Here is a 20799-nt window from a genome sequence, read left to right as displayed (position 1 = left end):
GTTCAACATCACTGGTCATTCAAGAGATGCAAATTAAAATGACCCTGAGATTCCCTCTCATTCCAAGAAGAATGGCTATTATCAACAAATCAACCAGTAACAAATACTAGCAGGTCTGTGCAGGAAAAGGTACCCTTTTTCCCTCTTGGTAGGAGTGTAGACTGGTGCAGCCACTGTGGAAATCATTGTGGAGATACCTCAAAGTCCCATTTGACCCAGCTATTCCCCTTCTTGGTGTCTTCCCAAAAGAATTAAAAGCATTGGTGCAGGAGATATAGCTCAGTGGCACAGAGCCTATGTGGCAAGCACAGGGCCCTGAGTACAATTCCCGGTACCCCCACAGAAAAAGAATACCTCAGTGATACATGAACATCCCTGTTTATGGCATCACGGTTTATAATACCTGAATCTTAGAAACAGCCCAAATGCCCATCAAGCACTGAACGGATAAAAAGGGTGTAGTTTTCTTTTTTATATATAATGGAGTACTACTCAGCCATGAAGAAGAATAAACTTGAGACATTTATAGCTAAATAGTTGGATCTTGAGACCACACTCTTAAGTGAAATAAATAAGACACACAAGTGTAAATACCACATTCTCTCTCTGGTATGAGAAACTGAAAGTATAAAGAAGAACCAAAATGTATAATAGAAATTGTGAAGTAGGAAGCAGTTGTTCAAAAGGAAATAGGAACTAGGGAGGGGAGGGGAAAGGGAAGAAGAGAAAAAGAAAAAGTGAGAACAGAAGAAAGAAGTGAAAACAAAGATTTATAAATAAGGGAAGGGAAAAGGGGTTGAAGGGCGAGTAGGGGAATGGTAAAAAAAAAAAAAAAGAAGAATCAAGGTATATCCTGTACAGGTACAAATTTCCTATGATGAAAGTGACCATTATGTATATCTAAGTTATAACTATAAACTTAAAATTTAAAAATACAGATTTACCTAAATTTTTAAGCCATGAATTAGAGACTCTTTATGATGTGGTTTCAAAGTATGTATCTTGATTTCTTAGTACAAGTGATCTTGTGTATCTCTATAATCTTTTTTTTTCTACTTCCTCATCATCTTAGCCACTCTTCCCTAAAGATGCAAAGTTAAGCTAATACTGCATATTTTTGCTTATGCTACATCCTCTGAAACCGCTGAGAGATAAATCTGGAGAGGACTTTTATTCCTTCTTTGTGTCTGGTATTGGGAGTGACTAGGTGACCTTTAGTGTGTTATTCTAACCTCTATGAGTCCTAGTTTTTTCCTAATTTCTTCATCTTCACAGTTTAATACATAAGTCAAAGACAGGCTAGAACTCATTCAGATGACTAGAGAAAGCAAGTTATAACCAAATGCATGGCACGCATGTATGGCATTATTTTCTACCTAACTCTGTCAAGGTGGTTTTGACTTCAAATAACAGAAACCCAACTGAAAATGGCTTTAACAATGCGGAAGAAAGTCTAGAGATAAGGCAGTTCAGGTTTGGTTAATTCAGCAGCTCAATAGTTTCACCAGAGACAGTGTCCTACCATCTTCCTGCTTTGTACTCTGTGGTTTTGTTTCCTTCAGCTTTTTCCCTTCCTGGTCCCAAGATACAGTAGCTGCTACATACAGTCTTAGGTGGTATCACATGCAGGCAGGAACTTTCAGAGGCACAAATAAGGAATATCCCTTAAGACCCTTTTTAACAGCAAGGAAATCTCTCTGGAAACCACCCCTTATCCTCCCTACCCAGTATAAACTTTCCCTTGTATCTAATTGATGAAACTTATCACATATGCCTGGGCATCAACCAGTCCCACTGGGAGGGAGAATGAGCTAATCTTAATTAGCTTAGGCTAATCATGATTCATCTGGGGCACCCATCCTGAAGGAGCAGTTGCTCACACAAGAACAAAGTGGGGGCTCTGTTAGGGAGGGCAAAGATCATGATAGCAGGGTGTATCTCCTCAAGAATGGCCTTTGTCTCATAGGTTAAGGAGATGGCAAGAAGAGGTAATAAATAGTTGGTTAGTGTAAAGGAGAGTTTCTTTTTAGAGGCTCAAGACTTCAGTTAGGCACGATACCAGTTGAGAAACCAGTTGGGGTGGGGTGAGGTTGGAAGGGAAGACTGTGAAACCTGTTTTTCCAGTTTTGTAGTCAGTTTTACAGTTATCTCTGTGTCTAAATAGGTATGCGCTGGAACAGAGGATGACCCAGATGACAAAAATGCACCCTTTCGACAACGGCCATTTTGCAAATATAAAGGACACACTGCTGATCTCCTTGATCTTTCATGGTCTAAAGTAAGAAATTCTTACTTGATTGTATATTATTCTATATAGCTATGACTTTAGGACAAAAGATAATGTCTTCTTTGTATGATTATTATGCTGTCAAGTGTTTGGATGTTCATATATCCTTTGTGGGAGTTATCAACAAGATTTAAAGACAGAATTGTTTGGCCTAATAAGTAAATGTTTGTATTAATAGCTTCTATTTAGATCTGTCCATGTATGTCTTACCTTTTGCTTTTTATAAGCAGTAATTATAGGAAGTATCTATCCTCAGGCAAAATATGACTTCAACTACAAAGGTAAAGGAAGTCTAATCTGTCTGATCAAGTCTACCATGAGGCTTATCTGCTAAATTCATGAAAGTATTAATTTTTATTTAACAATTCATTTTGTAATTTTTTTCCATTACAGCAAAATTATTTAACAAGTATAGGAGCTATTTTGCCATGGAATATCTCAACAGCTTTACGAAAATTTAAGGAGATGTTTTAAATTTTATAGACTATGTTTGAAGCGTGAAATACTTTTTTGGAAACCTTGCATGATACCCTACACTCCCTTCGTGTACTTACACAGCTAGTTTCTCTTAGTTCATTGAAAAGAAAGATTTGTGCTAATATTGTTTGGAAAAGATATCATGCCTATATTTTGTACTCTGAATCCTGCAAAGACAACAACATGCAATGTATTAATTTTTGTGATACTTCTACTAACCTGTTTTGAAACTGTTTTATTGTTATTTTTTCTCTTTAAAATAAAAAATAAATAAAATATATTAAGAATTTGAAGGGGAAAGTAACAGGAGTATTTAAAAGCCTTGAATTGAGAAAAAGGAACTGACTTAAGCTAATGATGTCAGGCAGGTAAGTTGTGCTCAGGTATTTCAACTGCATCAGGACAACCTCATCTAACCCAAGATATCCACGATGTACACTGGAATGTCACTGGTTTACGTTGTCAAAGCTGGGCTTCATCTTTCAGTCACTCCACTTATGAACTGTTGTGCCTGTCATAACTGTTTAGATGTCCTGGATGCTTTTCATAATCATTTGTTAGAATGTTTCTCTCTGTCTTTCACCATCTAAAACAAAGTTGCCCCTAACATGGTATTCTGCTATTGAAACAGTTCTATCCTTATACTTCTTCCCTGCCTTGTGCCCCTGATTGTCAGAAGATGGAAATTTGAGGTGATTTTAATCTGATAATCATATTCATCTGGAATAAGAAACACAAAACAAATAATTGGAAACATTTCACTGATTTTAATTTCTCACAATAAACCATGTATTTATCTGAAATGTGACACTAACTGGAAGAAATTAAATCCCCATTGGCCGTAGTACCTGTCAGGATTCTCAAGAGAAACAACCTTAATATAGATATATAGTTTTAATTTTTAAAAATATCTTTAAAGTTTGATACATAATAATTGTAATTTTTATTTGTGAAGTGTAAAGTATGATCAAAAATATGACGAGTGGTTTTTCATTTAATTTTTTACAGGAGAACCAAATTGCCATTAATGCTTCTCAAAATATTCCCCTCACTTTAAACACACTTGCCCTGGGGCTGGGGATTTAGCTCAGCGGCAAAAGTGCCTGCCTGGCAAGCGCAAGGTCGTGAGTTCGGTTCCCGGTACCGGAAAAAAAAATAAATAAATAAATAAATAAATAAATAAACACACTTGCCCTGATTGTTAGCTGTAATTCTGTCTTGAAGATCTGAAAGTCTGTCTTCAGCTTTTGCAATCAGTTTTGCCAGCTTTTGATGGAAGATTTGATTCCTGCATATCTCTTTGAGTCTGTTTCAAGCATTCTAGTTCTTTCCTATGTTGTTCATTCAATGTTTCCATCATTTTTCTGTGCTCTTCTGTTTTTTTATATATGTCTTCTTTAGATGTGCTGAACAATTCTTTCATTATTGTTGTCATTTCATTTTTTACATGAGAGGTTATTTCTGATCTGATTTCTTCTATGGCCTGATGGAATTGTCTCTTTACTTCAGTTGCAATCATTTCAGAGATTTCAGGTGTGTGACTTCCAAGTTTTCCTATGTTGATGTCTCCTAAACTTGTTCTCAGTAGGGTGGAGTTTGCTCCTTTGTCTTGTCATTTTTGATGCCAGAGGTGGAGCACCGAGCCTCACCCTTCCTGGGCAGCTCACCCAAGGTCTCTAGCATCCCTAGTTTTCCTGGAGGTCAGACTTGCCCCATAATGGCAGTGGGAGACAGGCTGCCCAGTTTGGGGTCCCTAGGCAGTTGGTTGAGTGCACGTGGCTCTCCTGGGGCTCAGACATGAACTGCAATGGTGGTGAAATGCACGCACTGGAATGTGGGCACCAGGTCTGGGATTCCCCAGGCAGCTTATGGAGCATGTGGGGCTCAGATGAGAACCACAATGGCAGCGGAATAAGGGCCAAGGGCTGCCGGGTCTGGAGTCCCTAGGAAGTTGATGGAGCGTACCTGTCTCTCTCGGGGCTCAGACATAAACCACAATGGCAGCAGAACACAGTCACTGAGAAGGAAATTAAGGAAACCATACCTTTCACAATAACATCCAAAAAAATTGAAATATTTAAGAGTCACTCTAACAAAAGAAGGAAAAGATCTATAATGTGAAAACTATAGTACTCTGAAAAAAAGAGATAGAAGAGGATTTCAGAAAATGGAAAGATATTTCTTGCTCATGGATAGAAAGAACCAACATTGTGAAAATTGCCATACTCCCAAAATTGTTGTACAGATTCAATGCAATCCTAATTAAAATACCATTAGTATACCACACAGATCTAGAGAAAATGTTCCTAAAATTCACCTGGAACCAGAAGAGACCCAAAATAACAAAAGTAATCCTGGGAAACAAAGGCAAGGCAGGTATAATCACAATCCCTGACTTGAAATTATATTACAAAGCTACTGTTACAAGATCAGCATGGTATTGGCAAAAAAACAGACCTGACGATTAATGGAACAGACTAGAAGATGCAGTCACAACCACAAACACACTACGCCACCTTGTCTTTGACAAAGGAGCCAAATAAGTTCACTGGAAGAAAGATAGCCTATTTAATAAACAATGCTAGAAATACTGGCTTGCCACATGCCAGAGACAGAAGCTAGACCCATGTCTCTCATCAGGCATCAAACTAAAGTCAAAATGGATTAAAGATCTAAATATTAAAATAGAGACACTAAATCTACTAGAAGAGAAAACAGGTAAAAATCTTGAAAACATAGGGTTAGGCAGACAGTTCATGAACAAAAACCAACCTGCACAGGAAATAGTTGAGAGAATCACCAACTGGTTTCTCATCTTATTGAAAAGTTTTTGTATATCTAAAGAGATCACCAGCAGAGTAAAAAGAAATCCCACAAATTGGGGAAAAAAATTAACCAACTGTCCCTCAGACAGAGGACTTCTATATAGAACATATAAAGAATTAAAAACAATCAAGATCCCAAAATGCAAAGACACAATCCAAAAATGGGTATCTGAGATGAATACACACAGATAAATACAAATGGCAAATAAATACATGAAAAAAATGTTCAACATCATTAGTCGTTCATGAAATGTAAACTAAAACAACAATGAGATTCCATCTCATACCAGTAAGAATGGGTATCATTAAGAAATCAATAATAAATGCTGGTGAGGCTATGGAGAAAAAGGAACCCTTCTACACTGCTGGTGGAAGTGTAGACTGGTGCAACCACTGTGGAAATCAGTCTGGAGATTCCTCAGTAAATTAGGATTAGAGGTCCCATTCAACTCAGCTATTTCCCTTTTGGGTATTTTTCCAGAAGAACTAAATATACCACAATGATATATGTGCATCCATGTTTATAGCAGTGCAATTTGTAATAACTAAATCATGGAAGCAACCCAAATGCTCATCAACTGAGGAATGGATAAAAAAGTTGTGGTATTTTTATACAATGAAATATTACTCAGCTATAAAGAAAGATATACTTGAAGCTTTTATAGGTAAATGGATGCAACTACAGACCATACTCATAAGTGAAACAAATAAGACTCAACATGTGTAGACATCAGATTGTCTCCCACGTATAAGAACCTGAAAGAATAAATAAAATCTTAGAGGTACGATAGATACTGTGAAAGGGAAAGAAATTGCTCAAAAGGAAAGAATGACTGGAATAGGGAAAAAGAGAAAAGAAAGGAAGAAGGGAAAATATGTATATATGTATACACAAGATAGCTAAGATAAGTGTACTACTAATTTCTATTGCTTTATTGAAAGGAACAGTTGATATTTATTCCATCAATCTTGCATGCCTATATTTGTTTATCTGATTAACTAATTTGAAGATAACAATATGTAATACAACAACCACTGTTAATTTCCTATCACCTTGTCTGAGATTCTGTATTGTTTTTGTTTTTATGTTGTTTTGTTTATGTCTGTGTGTTTAATGTTTTCATTCTTTTATCTTTAAAATAAAAATAAATTTATACAAAATACAATAAACACACTTACCCCATTATTCTTGCCACTTTCTGAAGGCAGTACTGGAAGTTCTTTCAGTAGTATCTTTAGTTGTGCTATTCTCTCTGTCTCAATTCAAAATATTTACTTTTTGTGGTCATTTTGACTTTGGGGAAGGACCGAATGTCATGGTAGCAGGTCCAGTGAATAAGGTGGATGAAGACAAGTGTCACACTGAGTTTACAAGCCCACCTTTCTGTTGGATGTCAGTCAGTAGCAGCATTCACTGAAATTTTGATCACATTTTGTAAAGACATTCAGGAAAGAGGACTTCCAGAACTTCCTCAGAAGGTGGCAGAAACTGCCAGGCATGGTGGTATATGCCTGTAATCCCACCACTCAGAGGGCTGAGGCAGAAATTGGCACAAGTTTGTAGCCAGCGTGGACTACATAGTGAGTTCACAGCCAGCCTAAGCTACATGGCAAGACCCTGTCTCAGAAAGTAAAAACAGAAAAAGTGGCAAAAACATGGGATAAGTGTGTTGCAAGTGAACAAAAGTATTTTAAGGAGCAGTGTGGCTTGCTGCAATAACTTTTTCTTTAAACACCATATTTTTTTATCAACCCTTGTATATTGTGATATTTCAAACCACTTATACAATATATGATGATAAAATCAGGGTAATTAGCATTTCTGTCTCCTTAAACAATTGCTGTCTGTTTGTGTTGGGTACCTTCAACCTCCTCCTCTCTAGTTCTTTATAAAACATTCAATAAATTATTGTGAATTATAGATACCCTACTATGTGGTAGAACACTGGAACTTATTCTTCCCCTCTAGCTGTACTTTGGTGCCTGTTATACAACTTTCCTCTATTCGCTAACCCTGTACCCTTCCTAGGGACCACTTTTCTACTCTAAAAGGTTTATTTTAAGGACTTAGCTCATGCAACTGTGGGACAAGCCTGTAGGCTGGAAGTAGCAGGAGTTGAACCAAGTCAGTGTATGATTTAATAGCTGAGTACTATAGCCTAGACAAATTCATACATAAAATTAATCATTATTACTACTGCCTTAACTAGAATTTTGAATTCATTCTCTTTAGCCTTTCTCTAACATTTTATTTCTTAATGCTGTTGATCTTTGAAATACTCTTCTTGGTTGTACTTTCTCAGTTTCCTTCCTATCTCACTGACCACTCCCTTTTTTTCCTTCATGGAAGAAAGAGTAAAATAAACATTACTGAGAACTGTCCTATATACCAGCTACTTTTCACTCACTCAAAACTTATCTGCTGATCACTTTACTGCCTACTTGAGAACATGAACTCTGGAGCCAGACTCCCAGAGTTCTTAGCCTACCTAGTTTGCCTTTTATAGTTGTGTGACCTTGAGCAAGTTCCTTGACTTCACCACACCTCATCTAGAAAATAGGCATAATAAAGATAGCTTCCTCATAGAGTATAGGAGAAGATTAACTGAGCTAGTAAATACAAAAAGCACTTCCTTAGAACACAGTAAATACTCAGTTGCTCACTTAAGCACTTAACAGTTTACCTTAGTTGCTGGGCAGTCCATTTGGTACTGACTATCTTGAGCATTGCTCAGGAATGGTTTCATTTCAACAAGTCTATTCTTGTATTAAATAAATTCGCTAAAATTGTCATTTTTATATTTCCTGCTGTGTTATCTTATAAAAATTAATGAAAAATATTCAATTTTTGGTCATCCTGTATTTAAATAATTGGAATTTGGAAAGTGCTTAATATTACCTACTAAGGTACCAAGTAACATTTTAGACACTGAAGATACAAACAGAAGTTAAGTATCTTACATATGCTCTGTATTTTACCTTCCAAACATACAAGTTATTGTTTCCTTATCAGTGATGTTTTTAAAGAAATGTTTGTGCATAAACTAAATTCAAATGGATCAAAGATCTAAATATTAATACAGAAACATTATACCTGCTGGAAGGTAGAATAGGTAGAACTCTTAAAAAGACACTGGGGTAGGCAGAGACTTTATAAATAAAGTCTCTGATCACACAGGCACTATCACAAAGAATCAACAACTGGGATCTCATCTTTTTGAAAACCTGTTTTTTGGTGGGGTTTTTTTGCACAGCAAGATAAACCACCAACATAGTGAAGAGACAGCCCACTATGTGGAAAAAAGTATTTGCCAGCTGTTCCTCAGACAGAGGATTATTATCAAGAACATATAAAGAACTCAAAAAAAATCAGACTTACCAAATTTAAAGACCCTGCCATGCGTGGTGGGACACGCCTGTATTCCCAGCACTCAGGAGGCTGAGGCAGGAGGATTGCTGTGAGTTCGAGACCAGCATGGGCTACAAAGTGAGTTCAAGGCCAGCCTGAACTGCATGGTGAGACCCTGTCTCAAAAAGACCAAAAATATTTTTAAAAATTAAAAAAAAAGACCCAATCCAAAAATGGGCATCTGAGATGAATATACATGTCTCAGATGAAGAAATACAAACAGCAAATAAATATATGAAAAAATGTTCAACATCACTGGTCATTCGAGAGATGCAAATTAAAACAATGCTGAGATTCCATCTCAACCTGGAAAGAATGGCTATTATCAAGAAATCAACCCATAACAAATGCTGGAGGGGCTGTTGAATAACAGGAACCCTTCTCCACTGTTAAGAGTATAGACTGGTGTAGCCACTGTGGAAATCAGTGTGGAGATTCCTCAAAAAACTAGGATTTGAAGTCCCATTTGAACCAGCTATGCCTCTCCTGTGTATCTTCCCAGAAGAATTAAAAACATATCACAGCGATATATGTGCACCCATGTTTATAGCAGCACAATTTCTAATAGCTAGATCTTGGAAACAACCCAGATGCCCATCCATTGAGGAATGGATAAAAAAGATGTGATCTTTTTATACAATAGAGTATTACTTAGCCATAAAGAAGGATAAACTGAGACTTTTCTAGGTAAATGGATGCAATTTGAGACCATACTCATAAGTGAAATAAACCAGATGCACTTGTGCAAACATTGTATTTTGTCCCTAGTGTGAGAAGATGAAAGAGTAAATAAAATCCAAAATGTATAGTAGATGTTGTAAAATGGAAAGAAACTTCTGAAGGAAAGAGAAACTGGGATGAGGGAATGGAGAAAAAAAGAGCAAAGCAAAAAAAAAACCTTAAAGATAACAATACACAATATATTAACTATTATTACCCCCTCCTATTATCTTGTCTTGAAATTTTGTTTTATTTTATTTGTCTTTAAAATTTTTTTAAAAAAAAGGTTGTGCAGGTTAAGGAACATGCGTTCCTAAAGCCGCGTAATTAAGGAGTAAAGGACTTGAGATTGAAACCCTTTGGCTTGGGAGCATTATATAGAAACCCAGAGAAAACTATTTAGAAGTTGTTAAGGAAGTTTTTCAGAGTAATTTGAGGCCTATTGAATCTAATCTTTTAAAACCAGGGCATCTACTTTTATAATACTAAAAAATAGGCCTTATATTTTATATGCTTTTTATTTTCATGTTTTCTAGTAATTGTTTTCTATATTTTTAATAGTCCTTGTCCATGACTTACAGGAAGCTAAAAACAAAAACAATCCTTCTCCATAAATAGTTTGAGAACTACTGGTAGGGTGATTTATTTGAGTGGAACTCTGCTCCATACGAGAATAATCCCTAAGGGATTATCTTCATATCCCCAACCCGCCCTACCGTCCACTCAGCCAGAGGAAAGGAACAAAATTGCTGCTTCTTTAGCCTTTCTCTTTCTTCACCTAACCAAAATATATTCATCATTTACTGTTTTTCTTGAGTCCCATCTCCTTCTTAATGCCTTCCTTGACAACCAAAACAAAAGTTGACCTGTTTCACTGAGTTTCTGTGTCACCTGTCTTACGTTCTTATAAACTTCTGTTTTTGCTTAACTGTTACTTATGAACATTTCTAGATCTTTTTTACAACAAAATTCAAAAAGCCACTGAAGGGTCGGAACATCACAATACTTACATTAGTTACACTACTTTCAACTTTGAAAGTTTTGAGATCTTACTTTACTGTTGTGTACTTTCAGTGTCTTACCACAGTCAATATTTATAGTGGATTTTCTGTTTGTTGAAGGTTTATTCTATGGTAGGTAATAAAAATTAACTTGTTACACAGGTGTGGTAGTGAGTGGTGTGTGCCTGTAACCTGAGCACTCTGGGAGACTGAGGTAGGATAATAAGTTTAAGTCCAGCCTGACAACTTAGCAAGACCCTGTCTCACAAAAAAGGCTGGGGACAGGCTCGGTACAAAAGCTATGGGTTCAATCCATAGTATTAAAAACTTACTTGTTAATCATAAGAGTAGTAGCCCATGCATAGACAGTCTTTACTTTTTGTTTTGTGTTGTTTTTGTTTTACATGGAGGATACTGGGCTTGTGACCTAAGATCACAATGCTAGTTACAGATAGAACTTAGATTTAGATCTAATTTCTTGATTCCTAAGATCAGTATGCTTAGTGAATGAAATTTAATTTTATTTAGTCAATAAGTATTTATTTAACAGACATCTCCTGGCATAATATAACAAATTTTAAGATGTTATAAGCACCTTCACTGAATATTTTAAAGATATCTTCACCTCTTTTTCATAGCTTAAAGTTAGAGCTGAATAAAGCCACTTTTTATTTTGGGGGTTTTTTTATGGGAGCGGGTATGATTTTTGGTCCTTGAGACTGAGCACAGGGCCTGATACATGCTAAGCATACACTCTACCACTGAGCTACACCTCCATCCCTGAATAAAGCTGTTTGTTCGTTTCTTTGTTTGATTCAAGACAGGCTCTTGTTATGTAGTGTAGGCTGGCCTCAAGCTCACTGCTGGGATTACAGGCATGTACCACTGTGCTGGCCTGAATAAAGCCAGCTGTAATGAATAGTGAGCCACTGGATTAATTTTTACATAGTTGTTATTAATCAACAGAAAGGTATAATGCAAACTATATACAAAACTTTTCTGGAACTGAGTGGATTTTGAAAGTAAAAATAATTGGTATTACATGTTTCAAAGATGATTGTAAATCTTCCACGTTCTTTTTTTTTTTGTATGTGTGTATGGTGCTGAGTATCAAATCCAGGGCCTCACACATTTTGACAGATGCTTTACCGCTGAGCTACACCTTCAGCCCACAAATTATATTTATTTAATTGTAAAGTATACCATCTTTCAAAACAGGTATATTACATAAAACATATACTTTTTAGAATAGCCCAATGTAGCATGTATATCTCAGTATAATTACATGTCTAAATCAATATTTTCAGTTAGTGTTTTTACAGCCAAAGAATATTTATTCTTAATTGCTTTCAGCAAATAACAAGCATCTTGGTGCTTCTAATGACATATGACATATGTTCTACTTAAGTACTCTGCAAAACAATCTAGTGGCTAGAGCCTGGGCCTGAAACCAGAGCACCTGAGCACAAATCCTAGCTGTGCCACTGACAAACTGTGTAGTCTTAGGCAAGCTAGTTAACCTCTGTGTGCCTCACTGTTCTCCTTTTTGAGGGAGGATAATAACATTGACCTCAGAGTTGCTGTATAATGCTAAGGACAATGTTTTGCAAATTGTATGTACTCAGTGTCATTATTACTTTGATTTGTTTAGCACCTAACAGCATACTAAAGAATACTAGGGTCCCATTAGAGTTTCCTCATTCAGCAAAACCTGTAGTTCTCCCACTAAGTAGATTCTCCTTGGTGATGGTACCATCACAATGTCTAACTCTATTATACCACCTTTTCTAGCTTTGAAAGTTCCATGATCTATTCTGAGAGATTTGACAATTACTATTCTCTAATTTTCTTGCCTAGAGTTTGACAGGTACAAATAACTTTTCATTTCCATACTGCATTTAGACATTATGGTAGACACTGTGACAATCAGGATCCTCATGAGTTAAGATTTACCAGTGTTACCAGTGTGACAAACTGAACTGAAAAGGCAATCAAATGAATAAATGCCTTATATTTATAGTAAGTTTCAGTATGTGCATGCTATAGTGACTAAAGTATACCTTAGTGACCTGCTGGTGCCTGCTAGATTTCTTTGGACATCAATTGTAAGATTAAGGCTAATTTAAAAATAGATAATGTGAAAAAGTCTTAGTGGTGATCGAATGTGGCATTAAACTGAGAAAAATGAGATGTTCCAAGAGAATTGGATAATCTGTGTTTCTGGTGCTGTACATAACAATAGCACTATTGAAGTTACATGAAACTAAAAGTTCACTTTTATTGTATAAGTAGTTTCTTGTATGATAATAATCAATATTATTTTCTCCATAGAACTACTTTCTGCTTTCTTCTTCAATGGATAAAACAGTGAGATTATGGCACATTTCCAGAAGAGAATGCCTTTGCTGTTTTCAACATATAGATTTTGTCACTGCCATAGCTTTCCATCCCAGAGTAAGTAATTGTTTATATACTTTTTGTCATGCTAAAAGAAAGATAAGAGAACTTCGTTTCTCTGGAAAGCAGTTGGACGACTAGAAAAAAATCATTAACCAAATAGTTGAGAGCCACTTAAAATGTTCCAGTTTGCTTTAAAAATGGAAAAGAAAATAAATGTTCTGCTTATCTTCATTGGAAGTGAGAATGTTATATTTTAGATAGACCATTGAAGATACAATACAATGTTACATCCTAGATATATCATTCCTAAACCTTAAATAAGATATGAAGAGTATGAAGTGTTCTACTAAAGATGAGAGATACTGGAAATGGAGGAAAGAGATGAAACAACATATGTAAAATGAAAAGAAGAAGTATATGGACAGGAATTGTGGGAGGTTGCAGAAGTAAGAGACAAAGTGGAAAAGATTAAAGAGAGGCAAAGACAAAAATCCATTATAAAATATAATGAATTCCTATTTAACGTCTGAAAACATTGTTAATATGTTTGTTGCTGTTGGTTTGTTTTTGAGATAAGGTCTCACTATGTTGCCCAGGCTGGCCTTGGGCTCCTGGGCTAGGTTGATGTCCTACCTCAGCACATTTGGCTTACATTCTTACTGATTTTTTTTCAATCTAGAAAATCCTTTAATAGCTTTCCTCTAGAAAGAATATAATGATTTCAACCAAAGGACCAAAAAAAGCTACTGTCATGGAATTTCAGACCTATCATATGCTCTTATAGGATAGAGCCACCAAATGCTTAAGTATAAATCAATTTTAGTTTTTTGCAATTATAAGTTCAAAGGAAATCACATATTGGTATCAACTGTATTAGCTAGATTAAAGTCAGTGGAGGGCTTGAGCTGACCCTACCCTGGCTTTCTCGCCTGTGTTGATACATTTCCAATCATGTTCTCATCTTGATTTATTTAACACTATGTCTTTTGAATGCAACATTTCAATCATATTCCCATTTCATACTCTTTCCCCTCAAATTAGAAGACCAACTTTCTTCCTGAAATATAATTGCCCTCTCTAGGCATGCTTATAACATAGGCACTAAGAATTCTTCACCCTTAAGAAGACTTGGTCAAGAACTTTTAGAAATAAAAAATATCTGATCTATGTTAATACCCTATCAATTTTGACATCAAGCTGTTATAACCTTCTTTCTGAATAATATCTCTATCATGTCTCCTAAAGATGCAGCACCAAGATAGTTTGACCCCTTTAACAGCTGTGAGCAAAATCCTTCCTTTCACGTCCATTTTAGCAGTCTCAGGATAAAAGCAATACTAGGTTGTAATGCTGTACTTATCTATGTAGCATTTTATGATTAGGTCTCTTTTCAATCAGTCAGTGATTTTTCTCTGATTTTATTTTGGAAACATAAATGCCATATTTCACGAAACTCTACTGACCTGGAGGGATTCTGAGAGATGCTGCAAAGAGCAGTGGTGTCAACTTTTTCTTAGGCAATATGGTGTCACTGTAATACCTAAAAGGAAAGTAGCAGAGATGTAAATGAAATAGCAAATTGGAGACACATACATGGATGTTTCTAACTAAAATTTTTAATTAAAAGAATTAAAGAATTTAATTAAAATGAAGTATTTTTTACTTGTTCAGCTATTCTGGTAGACTTTGAGTAGCACTTACCAAACCATAGCCATAAGAATACTACCATAGCTGGCATAGTGACACATATCTGTAATCCCAGCACCCTGGGAGGCTGAGGCAAGAGGATACCAACTCTGAGCCCAAACTGTGCAACTTAGCAATTTAATGAGACCTTGTCTCAAAATTTGAAAGGGCCAAGAACATAGCTCAATACATAGGTCCTCGGTTTAATCCCTAGCACTGCAAAATAAAAATGTCCATCAATTGTGGATTGTCCTTGACAGGCTTCAGAGGTGAGTAAGAATAATATGTAATCTTGAATGGAGAAGAAAATCTCCTTATGGTGCCCCAATTTTTTAGTCTTTACTTCTTAGGTTTCCAAAAGCTAGACCAGCTTAGAGGCAGCACTGGTTTACTTCACAGAAGGATTTCTAGTCTGTGGCACTGTTGACATTCTTATAGAGGGAAGGAAGCCTGTCGCATGCTAAGCATTGCAGGATACTTAGCATCATTCCCGGCCCCTACCTGCCAGATGCCGGTACCACTCCACCACAGGCTGTGACAACCAAAACTATCTTCAAACATTGCTATATGTCGACTGTGGGGCTGAAGTGGCCCAAATTGAGGATCCCTGATTGAATAGTGAAGGGATTCTCTGCTGACATGGTATTAGAGTTTTTAAAAGTGGTTCTGTAAGCTAATAACTAGTGTTACACTTTTATCCCAATATTATGTATATCTCAGAGGAGAGTGTAGCATAGGATAGTGTTTCCCAAAGCATGGTTCTTAAAGGTGCTAGCCTTGTTAGATGTTCCTCACGCGCGCATATCCCCCTTCCCCCAAAAAAAGATCTGTGATGAAATAAGTTGGAAAACACTACCCATTTTGTTCCCCTTTTGGCGATTCGGAATACAGCTTAGCTGAGACTCTTGTTCACAACCCAGAATATCTCATACTTGTTCAATTACAGAATCTTCCATGAGGTATAACCTGGCACATTTTCGATTAGCATCTGTACCTTGAGAAAAGCAGTTTAAGAATATGATAAAGCGATTAGAATGTTATTTCTCTACAGCAGACACTGATATTTCTAATTGTTGCTGATGTTTTAATGCATAAAATGATCGCTTAAGTAATAGTACTTTTGGACAGGGGGTGTGGCTCAGTGGTATAGCATTTGCCTACAATTTGTGCAGCTCTGGGTTCATTCCCCAGTAAGAGAGGGAGAGAGAGGAGGTGAGGAGTGAAGGAAGTATACTTTTTAAATGAAATCTATACTTTTAAACATTATTTCTAATAGGTTTAGTGTTTTAATTTGCTGTTTTTCTTAATGTGGTAAAACAAAAGCTTTCTCTACCATCTTTTTAGGATGACAGATATTTTCTCAGTGGGTCATTGGATGGAAAGCTCCGTCTTTGGAATATACCTGACAAAAAAGTGGCTTTATGGAATGAAGTAGATGGTCAGACAAAATTGATCACAGCTGCAAATTTCTGTCAGAATGGCAAATATGCGGTGATTGGGACCTATGATGGCAGATGTATTTTCTATGATACAGAGGTAAATGGTTGTCCTTTGATAATTGTGTGATTGGATACTTAATGAAACACTTGTAGTTTTGCACAAGTTTTTTATATCCCTTTGGATAGTAACTGCCTTATCTGTAAGTTAGGGAAATAATATCATATGTAAGAGTTAATTTTTTGAGGTTTCTTCTAATTCAGATGTTTTTAATTTATGATTTCATTTTAGCATTTGAAGTACCATACACAAATACATGTCAGATCTACTAGAGGGCGCAACAAGGTTGGAAGAAAAATTACTGGCATTGAACCTTTACCTGGAGAAAATAAGGTACTGTAATATTCAAAAGCATCTGCATCCAAACTTTACAGATTTGTTTTTTGAGATAGGGTCTCACTGTGCAGTTTAGGCTGGGCTTAAACTCACCACGGAGCCCAGCCTGGCCCCTAACTTGAAATGATCCTCCTGCCCTAGCCTTCCAAGTGCTGGGATTACACCTGTGCATCACCATGCCCAGTAGTAATCTATAGATTCTTGAAAGTTAATTTTAGTATTTAGACAAAGAATGTATCTATTTTCCTATGGTATATACTGCCTTTTGTTCGGACATTGTTTTGTATATGTGTAACACCCTTTTTTATGTGAAGAGATGATATTTTTAACTTTTCCTTTGATTTATTTTTAGATACTGGTAACCTCAAATGACTCTAGAATCAGACTATATGATCTGAGAGATTTATCATTGTCTATGAAGTATAAGGGTTATGTCAATAGCAGCAGCCAGATCAAAGCAAGTTTCAGGTAAACTGACAGTGAAATTCTTTAAGAGATTTGAACATTTTCCCCTCCATGGAACTATACCTTATGTTTATATGGGGGTTTTCATTTCTTTGTACTTTTATAACTGGTATTCATTGTCATGCAGTACTTACCTTGTCTACCTAAATGGTAGGTAAAACTTAGAATGGCCAGGGCTGGGGATTTAGCTCAGCGGCAAAAGCGCCTGCCTGGCAAGCTCAAGGTTGTGAGTTCGGTTCCCGGTACCGGAGAAAAACCCAAAAAAAAAAAAAAAAAACTTAGAATGGCCTCTATTCTGTAGATGAAGAAACCAAAACCCAGAAAATTAAGTGATTGGCCTAAAGTCAGAATTAGTTGCACAACCAGCATTAGACCCCTCTCAGCTCCAGAACTTTGCTTTTGTGCTTTCATGTAAGCTTTTAGAGTAGGCTTATCCCTTCTCCATTTGTTTTGATCCTTTTAGGTACAAGAGCTAAGAAAGCATTTAATTACCCTAAAGCAAAGCGCCCTCTATTTATCATTATTATTTGAATTCAGGACCTGTAGCCTTTGCAGAAATAGGATTGCCTGCCTACCCTTTCTTTCTAGTCTTTTTTCAGCTCTTTCCTCATCAGTTCTTTTCTTCTTGAGTTACCTAATAATTACCCTGTAATTCAATCAGTAATAGGAGCTGGGGATTTAGCTCAGCGGCACAGCACCTGCCTGGCAAGCGCAAGGTCATGAGTTAGATTCCCGGTACCAGAAAAAACAAAACAACAACAAAAAAAATCAGTAATAATAGACTGCTTCTGTCATCCTCTAAGCCATTGTTTGTTTCAGTGTGGTTTAACTAGCATCACACTTGTCAGACCTTTGAAAATACAAATGCTTGGCCTAGGGATGTAGTTCAGTGGTACATTGCTTGCCTAGCATGTCTGATAACCCTATTTTTAGGGTTCAAACCCTAAAACACACAAAATACTTGTGCCTGTCCCCCCCCCCCACACACACACACACACACACGCACACGAGACCTATTCGTTCAGAACCTCTAGAATGAGCCTGGTTTTGCAGTAGTGTTTTAAGTATTTCTAATTAGAAAGCACTGATAGAAGGAAACCTTAATTCAAATTTTTTTAACCTTTCTTCCTCAAATTTAGCCACGATTTTACTTACCTCGTTAGTGGTTCAGAAGATAAATATGTTTATATTTGGAGTACTTACCATGATCTAAGCAAGTTTACTTCAGTCAGGAGAGACCGAAATGACTTCTGGGAAGGTATTAAAGGTAAGTAAATCCCTACTACTATAGATCTTATAACTGAATAGGGTAGAAATATACTAGAATAAATTTGAGTAGGCCTTATCTTAGAGGAAGTTTGACAGCTCTGACTGGATTTACTTTGTATTTAACTTCACTTGTTTGATTTTTATGTGCCAAGAAAGAATTTACCCTGGTCTAAAATTTGAAAAGTCATGGAATCTTAGAACTTGTTTTGTGATTTTTCTTCAGGAAATATTTTCAGGGTTTTAATTATTCTTAGTTACTTCTGTAGTTTGTATGGATATTTGACATATAACATACTTTTATGTTAATTTTAAAGGATACTTTGCATATTTTTGTCTTGATGTTTAATAGCAAATTTGTCAGTTATCCTGAGGTAAATTTTTTCCCCAGCACATAATGCAGTTGTTACATCAGCCATCTTTGCTCCAAACCCAAGTTTGATGATATCTTTGGATGTGCAGTCCGAAAAGTCAGAAGGAACTGATAAAGATGAAGATGCTGAAGTTTTGGATACAACATCTACTGGTACATACCTATACTTTATTTTTCCTATGTTTAATCTAGTCAGCACTTAATACCATCACTGAACTAGTATTGGATATGAGGAGGTTTTCATTAGTATAAAGAATATCTTTTGTTTACAGCATAATAGTTGTCAAATATCCATTTCTGAACATTTCAGTGACATATTTATTACAAGTTTTATTTCTTAAACTACCTAACAGTTTACCCCAAGCATCACTTGGGCAAGTGTCATTTCAACCAGTTAATTCTTGTATTGAATAAATTTGATAAAATTGTTCTTTTTATATTTTGTGTTATCTTTCCCTCCCCCCACTTCCAGTACCGGGAATCGAACTCACAACCTTGACTTGCTAGGCAGGTGCTGTGCTGCTGAGCTAAATCCCCAGCCCCTATTTTGTGTTATCTTATAAAATTAATTAAAATGTAATTTTTGGTCATTCTGTATTTAAATAATTGGACTGGTTATTAAATTTACCTAGGAATTAGTGAAATTTTTGAAGTTCATAATTTTTATAGGCAGCCATTCTCTTTAGAGAAAAGCAAGCAAGATATATATATGTGTGTGTGTATATATATATATATATATATAATATTAGTGAGATTTCTGTGGCCATGATGAAATACCTGAGAAAGTTAATTTAGAGGAGCAAAAGTTTATTTTGGCGATGTATTTCAGAGGTTTCAGTCCATAGTCAACTGGCTCCATTGCTTTTAGACCTGTGGTTAGGTAGAAACGTGCCAGAAGGACATGGCTGAGGAAAGCTGCTCACTCCCGGTAGCCAAGAAGCAAAGAGAAAGGGAGTCAGAGAGGAAGGGACAGAGGGCAAAATGTACCTTTCAAAGGTGTTCCCCGAGTGACCTACTTCCTCTAACTAGGGCCTACCTCCTAACAGCCCATTCAGCTAACATCCTTATGATCCAACCACCTCTCTAGGCCCCACCTCTGAATGTTGCTGCACTGAAGATTAAGCCTTCAATACATGAGTCTTTGGGGGAATACTCCATATTTACACCATAACAACATTACAAATGCAAAATGATTTTATTATCTGCCCCTTATGTTATACTTTAATTTCCAGAGTTTATACGTTTTATTATTTGTTGTGAATTTACTGTTGTGCTTCTCTGCATATAACAGATGCTTAATAAACATTTGTTAACTAAATGAATTAATTCAAATGAAGGGAAGGATCTTTCCGACTTGCCATACATTTTCAGCTTCTCAAGATAGTTAACTACTTATAAGCCTATAATTTCTTGCCATTTGTGGTGTATGATTTGAGAATGACTAGTAATTCCAGTTATATGAAATACTCAGATTAGGAAGTAAAAAGAAACTGTCAAGTAGCATTAGTGAGTGCCAACCAATTACATAAAATGATCCCTGCTAGTCAGTAAGGGTATGGTAAGACCATGCAAATTTGTGCTAGTTAGTGAAAATAGTTTGTATTATAAAAGTTAGTTAGAGAAGGCAGTCATGGTGATGTATGCCTGCAATTCCAGCTACTAGGGAAGCTGAGGCAGGAGAACCAACAGGTTGAAACTGTCTGGGACAACTTAGCAAGACTGTCTCAAACTAAAAAGGAGTGGGGATTTAGTTCACTGGTGAAGTGCTTGCCTACCATGCTTGAGGCCCTGGGTTCAATCCCCATTACCAAAAATAATTTGCAGAATAATTTATTAAACGGGTTTTTTCCATTCTGCAGGCTACAACCAGGCCTTTAGAGAGCCATAAAGCCACAACAAACACTAGGGTATGCAAAAGATCCTTCTAAAATTATATGTGAATGCTACAGAGTTCTCAAATACTTTAATTTGATCTCAAGTAACTTCCCTTGTAGTATCTTTTGCACTCTGCACTCCACATGCTATTCCTTCTGTCTGTGAAGGAAATTTTTGATAAC

General features: G+C 36.3%; 1 protein-coding gene across 1 annotated transcript in view; it reads left to right on the top strand.

Moving 5' to 3' along the window:
- Positions 1-20799, top strand: part of Wdr44 (WD repeat domain 44) — a 106413-nt gene that overhangs the window by 82492 nt on the left and 3122 nt on the right. Inside the window, exons 13-19 of the mRNA XM_005410462.2 lie at positions 2165-2278; positions 13051-13173; positions 16150-16341; positions 16534-16635; positions 16991-17106; positions 18243-18370; positions 18761-18895. Of these exons, the coding sequence (XP_005410519.1) occupies positions 2165-2278; positions 13051-13173; positions 16150-16341; positions 16534-16635; positions 16991-17106; positions 18243-18370; positions 18761-18895 (910 nt within the window). The remainder of the gene's footprint in view (positions 1-2164; positions 2279-13050; positions 13174-16149; positions 16342-16533; positions 16636-16990; positions 17107-18242; positions 18371-18760; positions 18896-20799) is intronic.

Source organism: Chinchilla lanigera, unplaced genomic scaffold (genome assembly GCF_000276665.1).
Source record: "Chinchilla lanigera isolate Chin_1 unplaced genomic scaffold, ChiLan1.0 scaffold00133, whole genome shotgun sequence".
Lineage (NCBI taxonomy): Eukaryota > Metazoa > Chordata > Mammalia > Rodentia > Chinchillidae > Chinchilla > Chinchilla lanigera.
The sequence above is the reverse complement of the archived record's forward strand: the minus strand, read 5'-3'. Positions and strand labels throughout refer to the sequence as shown.